The following is a 10,000-nucleotide window of genomic DNA, read 5'->3' on the forward strand; positions in this document are numbered from 1 at the left end:
TATATATATATATATATATATATGCATGAATATATGTATATATGTATGTGCGCGTGTGAATATTTATTTGTCGTTGTATATATTTTCCATTTTATTTTTTAAGTATGCCTCATTTTCGTCCTCGCGATTGTCTTTGTAAATGCTTGCATATTTGTTTCTTTTTTTAACAAAATGTATTGAAAATTGGCAAAAGAATTCATAGACATAGAGTGTACTGCATTTCCTATGATGTATACATTACTGAAATTCCACGTTTTATGCCTAATTTTATTGTGACGTTAGCATGGTATATTCTGATATCTATTTTGGCTGACTGGTGCAGAGAATATACTTTTAGAATAAATACTATAGTCCAGAGTGAGAGTTTCCTTTCCCTTCTCATGTCAAATAAATGAGTACATTTCTATACTCCCAACATAGGTGTATTTCAGTAAACCTAACATAAATATATATCAGTAAACCCAACATAAGTATGTATCAGTGCACCCGGCATAGGTTTATATTAGTACACCAAACATAAGTATATATCAGTTTACCCAACATAAGTATATTCCAGTACATTCAACAGAAGTGTATATCAGCATGACGTACACATACACACGATCGCAAGCACGGATACGCACACACGAAAACTAAAACGACCCACACACACGCAAAATCACCTAAGCAAACAAAGCCCACACGCAAACAAACACACACACACACACACACACACATGACGTTAATCTGCAATAAACACGTAAATTTAGTGTTTAGTACTATGCATTTCTTAGTACTACACATTTCTTTTTGATGTGTCATCTTCACCTTGTCAATGTATCACTTTTTTTCAATATTTCCGGGCTTGGGAGGTACGTTTATCCACACCTTTCTCGGACCTTCAGGCTAGTATGAAGGAAGAAAGGTACGTCTAACCACAAGCATTCCTGCCCAATGCGTCTTAAAAACTTTTCTCTATACACTGCGTCTTGAAAGTTTTTATCTATACAATGCGTCTTAGAAACTTCTCACTATACAATGGGTTTTATAAAACTTTCTCTATACAAAACGTATTAAAAAACTTTTCTTTATACAGTGTCTTAAAAGCTTTTCTCTATACAATGCGTCTTAAAAACTCTTCTCTATGTATAGAACGAGGCGATCCCTAAACAGAGTTCATTGTGACAAAAAGGTACGAACGAGAAATGAATTATTTCACAACGCAAGACATGCATTTGCGCGTTTCGATTATATCCCCCTCGGAAATGTAGAAATGTAGAAAGACGTATGAATGAGAATGAAAGAAAATTAAAAACTTTGGTCGTCATTGCTGTCAGATGCTAATCATGCTTGCAAAGGTACACCATGAGTCGTATTATGCACAATATTGGTGTTGTTCTGTTACACGTGGTTTTCCTTTTCTAGTGTACTGACTGCGGTGGCAAGTATACGATCTTGAGATGAAAAAATAAGCAATGTACATACATGTATCATTACCATCATTACTATGATCACTATTATTGGTGTTGATGCGTTAATTGTTAATAATAGTCATTGTTTATTGCTCTGAAAGGTAGATTGGGTTATCTTTTGCCTCAATTACGCTTTTATATGTTTTTTCTTTATACAAAATAACCATAAATATGCATATGTGAGGATAAACAGTTACACAGTTGATGAATACGATACATTTGGCTTGAAAGAAGAAGAAAAGGAAGAGGAAGAAGAAGAAGACGATGAAAAGAAAAGAAGAAGAAGAAGCAAAAGAAAAAGAAGACGAAGAAAAGAAGATGAAGCAAAAGAAGAAGACGAAGAAAAGAAAAGAAGAAGCAGAAGAAGAAGAAGAAGAAGAGGAAGAAACAGAAGAGGAGCAGGGAGAAGAAGAAAAAGAAACAGACGAGGAAGAAGAGAAGAAGAAGAAAAAAAGAAAATAAAGACGAAGGAGAAGAAGAAGAAGCAGACGACGACGGAGAAGAAGAAACAGAAGATGAAGAAGACGAAGAAAAAAAGGAAGAAAGAAAAAAAAATCTGATATTCGTACCTGGCTCACTGATTCAAAGAAAAAAAAGAAAAAAAAATGGAGAGAAAATCAACACAGTACTCGGACTTCCCCCACGCCATGCGAATTCCCCTTTGCATGATTCGAAATTTGCATGACTATCGACATTAGCAAAGGCGTCGTGACCTGACCTAATAAGACACATGTATCAAGGTCACGTAAAAAAAAGACAAATGGTTTCCAGAAAATATTTACTATTTTAGTCAGTTATGCTTCACATACTTTTTCTATACCTGGAAGACATATTAAGGGAAAGGTTTACAATATATACACCTCCCTTTATTTTCTTTTGTAGTTGTAAATCATTGTCCTATAAATATATTTCATTTATTAAAACTGTACTATATCATATTCGTTATCTATGGTAGGTATTTGGTTCTGACAACTTATATATGATTATATGCATTAACAGATAAATATATTAGAAGACAGAGTAAATAAGAAACAATTAATTACAATAAAATACATATATGCATACCTAAATGCATGCATATTTATATCAGGTATAAATCTATTTTTCCGATGTATATCTAACTCTTGTATTGTGCACCAAAAACAACAACACAACGACGCTAAACTCTTCAAAACAGCAACAAAAACAACAACAAAACGACGCTCAACAAACAATAACAACGACAAAACCCCAAAACAAACTTTGGCACGTCCCTCTCCCTCGTCCCCAAACCACGGCGCTCTCATCGGAAGAAATGCCCCTTCTTCGGGTCCAGGTCCTGCAGCAGGGCCACCAGGTGCGACTCGTCCGCCTCCACCCGGCAGTTCTCCTTCAGCCACTCGTCCACGCGGTCGTGCACGCTCCGCCAGTCGAGCCACTCGGCCGGGTTCATCTCCGTGCGCTCCTCGACGCTCTTCTGTTTGGTCAGGCGGGGCGGCGTGCGGGCTCGCTCCTGCGGGTGGGGAGGGGAGGGGGAAGGATGAGGGAGGGGAGGGGAAGGGTGAGAGAGGGGGGGGGGAGGGGGGGGGGAGGGGAGGGTGGTTTTGAGGGTGAGGGGTTGGGGGTTGGGAGGGTGAAGGGGTGGGGATTGGGATGAGGTGGGGATGGGGGTTGGAGGGAGATGAGGTGGTGCTAGGGGTGGGGGTGTGAGGGAGGGGGGATGGTAGTAAGGGTGAGGGGGTGGGAGGGGTGGAGGTTTACTTATTTTAAAGATTTCAGTGTTATGGAATGTGTGTGGATGTCTATATGTGCGTGTGTGTGTGTGTGTTTGTCTATGTGTGCGTGTGTTTGTGTGTGTGAGCGCACGTGCGCATATTCTGTGTATATTTACATGCTGTATGTGATTCTTGCATATGTTTAGGTATACAAAAGTCCATGTTGTGTGTGTGTGCTTGTGAGTGTACATATACACATTCCTCCATCATGTCTCACTCAAACAACGATATCTGTTCAACGCAAAAACTCCCTCGTGGCGACGCACCTTCTCCGCGGAGTTGAACGTGATCGCGAACAAAGATTCATCGGCTGGGAGTATGGAGTGACTCCAGGTATTGATGTAAGCGTCTTCGAATAACTTCTTCCCTTGTCTTGGTCTGAAATTGGGAAAGGATCAGTCACAAGGTATCGGTTGCATGGTATACATATGTATATATATGTATATATATATATATATATATATATATATATATATATATATATATATATATATATATATATATGTGTGTGTGTGTGTGTGTGTGTGTGTGTGTGTGTGTGTGTGTGTGTGTGTGTGTGTGTGTGTGTTTGTGTGTGTGTGTATTTGTGTGTGTGTGTGTGTGTGTGTGTGTGTGTGTGTGTGTGTGTGTGTGTGTGTGTGTGTGTGTGTGTGTGTGTGTGTGTGTGTGTGTGTGTGTGTGTGTTTGTGTGTGTGTGTGTGTGTGTGTGTGTGTGTGTGTGTGTATTATAGTGAGAGACAGAGAGAAAAATTTTACTGTTATAAATCAGGATGTTTTTGGTGCTACCTTTCGTGGCATTCTTCTACGATCCAAAACTCAAATAATGACAAAAATGCAGTGGAATGCATCTGCCATTCCTCATGTGATATGGTTTATGAATTTAAATGCTTCTCTAATTTTCTCTCTAATTCTAAGTTTTAACATTTTATTTACCTATGCTTTGAATAATCAGGTTCTGCAAATAGATATTTTCCCAGTACTAGTTACGTAAAAAAACGACAAAAAACTACCACCTGCTTACACTTCTGCTCTCATTTACATTCTTTTCTCAGAAATACGAAAAAAGTTATTCGTGTAGAATCTGAATTTTTATATGACGAAAACACTGTGATGGAGTAACTTTTAGATTGAATATCTGTCCAGAAAAGGAAAAAAAAGATCGCCATTAGAATTTCCAACGAAATTGCATGTATGTACGCGTTTGTGTGAATTTAATATTTAATGTGTGTGTATATTCAGTGCTTAACGTGTGTGTGTGTGTGCGCGTGTGTAGTTTTAATGTTTAATGTGTATGTGTGTGTAAATTTAATGTTTAATTTAAGTTTGTGCGTTTACATTCACACAAACACACTCACACACACATCTATTGTTGATACAGAATTGATCTGATGTGATGGAGTAACCTTTAAAACAAACTCACATACAGAAAACAAAAAATTACCGGTTCAAAGTTATCGCTAATACACCGAATGTAAACACGAAAGAAAAATTGTAATAATGTGTAGGTAGAATCACAGGCCGGCCTTTCCATAAACCTTGTATAGCCCGACCCATAAGATTTACTATCTCAGCTGAAAGAGACAATAAAGCAGGTGAAGTGACGAGTTATTTCCACAGTAAAAGATTATTTTTATTCGAATGTTAGCGATGACTGACTCGAAAATGTAGTTCTATCAGATTCCGAGGGACATTTCGACCATAAGCCCCTGGTAAATCATCACAAGATTCTGATGAGGAGACACACTAATTGACCTCTCTGATGACATGACTGGTGTAGTGCAATACCTGTATTTTAGGTCAGTTTTGTGCCTGCGCCTTTTGAGTACTTTCTGGTTGTTATCAGTAATATTATCATTATTGGCTGTATGATCATCACTACTGCTACCATCATCATCATTATTATCTTTGATATTATCATCATCATTATTGTTATTACCATTACTCTTATCATTATCATCATTATCATCATATTATCGTTATCATCATTGTTAGTATTAGCATCATTATCATTATTATCTTTATTAACGTTTTTTCTCCAGCCATCCTTTGTACAGACCGCCTGATTCTGCGACCTGGCTTGACCTCCCTTTGCTTTCGATCGTCTGTCCTCGCTCGCCCTGTGTTTACCGCGCTGCTTCTCCCCTCTCTCTCTTAAACTCCCTCCTCTTCCTCTTTTTCAATAATTTTAATTTGTACGTTACGTCTTTTTTCTTCCATTATTATCATTATTGTCATGATCAATACCATAGCTCTTAACATTAACATGATTAATATCATTATCATCATCATAATTAGTATCATGACTATTAACATTTTAATTATCATCATTATTATCATTATTATCCTCATTATCATCATAATTATTATCGTGACTATTAACATTTCAATTATCATCATAATTATCATTATCATCATGATTATCATTATCATAATTATTATTATCATATCAACATTTTCATCATCATCATTCTTACTAACATCTGAAGCTAGGTCAATATCATTGCCTTAAAAGCGAGACACCTTTTCTCCCTCTTTTTATCCTATCATAATAATCATTCTATTTTTTTTTTATCATTCGTCCCGTTTGCTGTCCAGTGTTGATTGTGTTGCGTGTCTATTAGTGTTGCTTTTTCCTTTTTTTTGTTTGTTTCTTCTTTCTTTGTGTCGCGTTCGTGTTATGAGAGATTTCTTGCTTTTGCTCTGAGTTCTTGGGCATTTCTATTTATTATCATTATTCTTATTTTGTTATTCTTTGAGGTAATAGGATCATGACTTTTGATTCTTTGGTAAGCTCATAATTTTCTTCTTTAAGTATTTTTTTTATTTTGATTTACCCGTGTTTGTTAGTCAATTTACTTATTTGTTTGTTTCTTCAAGTATATTTTGGAATTTGGAGTAAAAACGATAGATAGGTTTTGTTGTCGTAGAGAGGGTGTCCCTGCGTGCTTAAAGCTTATTTTAAAAACTGTACGTGTTGAGTACATTATCTTACAACGTCTCTTCTCCCTTTTGTTGTTAATCCATCTTGATTACTATTTTCTGTTCCCCCTTAAAAAAGGAATATATGAGAAATGTATTGTAAATAACTCAAGACGTATCGAGTCAATGAAGAAGAAAAAATATCAAAGTTTAAGATCTCCAATAAGCAAAAAAAAAAAAAAAAAAAAAAAAAAAAACCGACACCACTTAAAAATACAAAAATCGAAATACACACAAACTGAAGAAGGAAAAACAAAAACAAAACAAGGAAGAATGGAAAAGAAGGAAAAAGAGAAAACAAGCAATGCCCCCCCTCCCCCCTCGTAATCTAAAGACCTCATTAAGCTGTTCAGATGTGTGTGTGGAGCTTGTACGACACATGCACGAGAGCCGTGCGCATGGACCCCTGATAATGAGACATATTATGCTCGAATCTTGCTTGTGGCGAAGTGCTGCAGAGCGTCGCAGGGCAGGTAAGGGGGCGCAGTTATGTATGAATGCTAGATTAATTTGTTAATGGTAAAGTTATGGAAATCTCACACCATATACCTATCCAAGCGTATATACACACATACAGAAGATATATAAACACATACATATATAAAAATATGTATGAATACACACACACATATAAACAATATAAGTACACACACATACACACATGCAAAGAAACATAAAGAAACATATATACAAATACACATACATTTACACAAAACCATGAATACACACACACAAAGAAGCATATAAAAACACAGCTACACAAACACACACCAAACATAGAAACACACACACACGCACACACACACAAACAGACCCCCAAACCATACACATCCACAGACCCCCAAACCCTAAATTACACGCACACACAATAACAAACACACCCAACCCACCTATTCCTCAACATAAAAACCAAAGCCACCTTACTTCTCCTGCTTTTTCAGTTCTTTAGGGAAAGCCACGAACTCAGCGAGGTCGTCATCCTCCTTGGTGCCCTTCATCCTCATCCTGGAAGCTGCCATGGCCACGAAGGAACTGAAAATGACGTTGTAGGTGAAGGTCGGTTCTGGGTTGTCGTGGGAATCTATACTTGACGGTATATATTCCATCGCTGATATTATTTTGTTATTGATATTGATCTTGGTTTGTTATTGTTATGAATGTTATCATTGTTATTGATATTTTGTTATTGCTGTTATTGTTTAATAATTAGCGATACTGCTTTGTTATTGTTGTTATTACTATTATTAGCGAAACTTTTTTGTTATTATTGCTATCATTATTATTGATACTGTTTTATTATTGCTGCCATTGTTATCATAATCATTGATATCAATGTGTTATTGTTATCACCTCCGCCAAGGGCGTTATGTTTTTGCAACAGGAACACCCAAAAAAGTTATGAATAAGGGTGTGTCTTAACTTAGATATTAAATTTTGTTAGTGATCCGGATGGCGGTCCGGATCCAGGATTTTTTTAGTTTCATTAACATTGCGAGATAAGGAAACATTGACGTCAACAATGTACTTTAGAAAGAGGTGATTTTAATGTAATTCTTTGTGAATGTTTTTATTATTGTATCAGTGTCCCTATTACGCTGACGGAGGTATGCGCTCTCTTAGTACTTCGTTATTATTATTATTTATTCTTGTATTCTTGATATTCATATTCTTCTTAATCTCATTATTATCATGAACACTATAAATATTTTCTAAATCATTATCATCATTATTATCATTATCTCTATTACTGATCTTATAATAATCATACTTTTCAAAGTTGATTTATTACTACTTTATCAAGAGATTATTTATCCTTATGGCCGTTTTACTTCTATCATTACTATCATTATCATAATTATTATCACTTTTAGCATTTGTATTGGAATTAACAACAGTTGAACTATCATCATTATATATATCATACATCTCCATGTCTAACACACATTTTATGAGAAGAAGAAGTAGAAAGAGAAGGAGAAGACGAAGGAGAAAGACCCTAAAAAGAAGAAATAAGAAAACGAAAACGAAAATAAAGAAAAAGAATAGAAAAAGAAAAAAGAAAAGGAAAGAAAAAGACAAAGAAAAGAAAAGAAATTAGAAGAAAAAAAAGAAAAAAAGAAAAAGGAAAAGAAAAAGAAAAGAAAAAAGAAGAAAAAAGAAAAGGAACATGAAAATAAAATAAAAATAAAAAATAAAACGAAAACGAAAAGAAAAAAAGAAAAAGAAAATAGAGAAAAAAAGAAGAGAAAAGAGAAAAGAAAAGAGCAAGAAAAAAAAACAAAAGAAAAAACGAAAAAAGAAAAGAAAAGAAAGAAAAAAAAATAAATAAAATCAAACCCACATCCCCTTCCACACACGATTAAGAAGCACCCCCCCCCCCCAAAAAAAAAAAAAAAAAAAACACACACACACACACACACACGCACGCACACTCACCTCCTATCCATCTGGCTAGACGAAAGGAGCTTCTGCATCTCCTTCCTCTGGCCACTGTCCCCCCCAGGCATCCCGAGGACCACGATGTTGGCCACCACCGCCGTCCCTCGCACCTGCTCCACGGCCTTCTGGTACGCGGACGAACAGCCTCGCATAAACACTGTAGAAGGGGGTGCGGAAGGGGGAGAGCAAAGGGGGGGAAGGAGGGAGAAGGGGTTGGGGGATGGGGGTGGGGAAAGAAGAGGGGAGGAGGTGTATGGGGGAGGGGAGGGGGAGAGAAAGGGGGGGGAAGAAGGGGGGAGAAGGGGGTGGGGAAAGAAGAGGGGAGGAGGTGTATGGGGGGTGGGAAGGGGGAGAGAAAGGGGGGAGGAAGGGGGGAGAAGGGGTTGGGGGAGGGAGAGGTGCGTGGGGGAGGGGAGGGGGGAGAAAAGGGTGGGGTGGGGAGGGGTGAGGTGCGTGGGGGGAGGGGGAGGGGTGAGGTGCGTGGGGGAGGGGAAGGGGGAGAAAATGGTGGGGTGGGGAGGGGTGATTGGGGGTGAGAGGTGAGGTGTGTGGGGGTGGGGAGGGGAGAGGTGTGTGGTGGGGGAGAGGGGGGAGGGTTGGTATGAGTAAGGGGGGGTAGGTATTGTTGGTTAATGGTCGTGGGATTATTATTGTTGCTACTACGGCTACTGCTGCTATTGTCTTTTTGTCATTAATATTATGGCTGTTATTGCTTTTTATTATTACTATTATCATGATTATCATATTTGTCATTATCCTTATTATTATTATTATCATAATTATTTTTACTATTACTATTATTATTACTATTAGTAGTAGTACTAGTATAATTATCATTATCAATATCATCGTCATCATCATCATTGTTTTTACCATTATAGTTATTCTTATTGCATATACATCTCTCTCTCTCTCTCTCTCTCTCTCTCTCTCTATATATATATATATATATATATATATATATATATATATATATATATATATATATTTATATATATATATATATATATATATATATATATATATATATATATATATATATATATATATATATATATATATATATATATGTGTGTGTGTGTGTGTGTGTGTGTGTGTGTGTGTGTGTGTGTGTGTGTGTGTGTGTGTGTGTGTGTGTGTGTGTGTGTGTGCGTGTCCGTCCACAGCCACGCCGTCCTCACCCGGCTGCGGCGGCGGATTCTCCTGTCCGTTCTCGTCGCCGTCCTGCTCGCCCTGCTTCTTGCCTGTCTTCGCCGCCTTCTTATTCTTCCCCTTGCCCCCCTCCTCCTTCTTCGCCTCCGCCGCGCCCTTCTTCGGCCCGAGGAGCGCCGCCGTCGACAGGGCGCCCTTCTTCCCGACGCCCTTGTCCTTCTCCTT

The 10,000-nt window shown here is 37.6% G+C and overlaps 1 protein-coding gene across 1 annotated transcript in view; it reads right to left on the reverse strand.

Annotated features, from left to right (window-relative positions):
- Window positions 1-1,151: 1,151 nt before the first annotated feature.
- Window positions 1,152-10,000, reverse strand: part of LOC113813059 (enolase-phosphatase E1-like) — a 9,071-nt gene continuing 222 nt past the window's right edge. The window contains exons 1-5 of the mRNA XM_027365002.2: window positions 9,805-10,000; window positions 8,621-8,780; window positions 7,109-7,216; window positions 3,472-3,583; window positions 1,152-2,943 (exon numbers count right to left, since the gene is read on the reverse strand). The exon at window positions 9,805-10,000 is cut by the window's right edge and continues 222 nt beyond it. Of these exons, the coding sequence (XP_027220803.2) occupies window positions 2,734-2,943; window positions 3,472-3,583; window positions 7,109-7,216; window positions 8,621-8,780; window positions 9,805-10,000 (786 nt within the window). The 3' untranslated portion in view covers window positions 1,152-2,733. The remainder of the gene's footprint in view (window positions 2,944-3,471; window positions 3,584-7,108; window positions 7,217-8,620; window positions 8,781-9,804) is intronic.

This window comes from Penaeus vannamei, chromosome 15 (genome assembly GCF_042767895.1).
Source record: "Penaeus vannamei isolate JL-2024 chromosome 15, ASM4276789v1, whole genome shotgun sequence".
Lineage (NCBI taxonomy): Eukaryota > Metazoa > Arthropoda > Malacostraca > Decapoda > Penaeidae > Penaeus > Penaeus vannamei.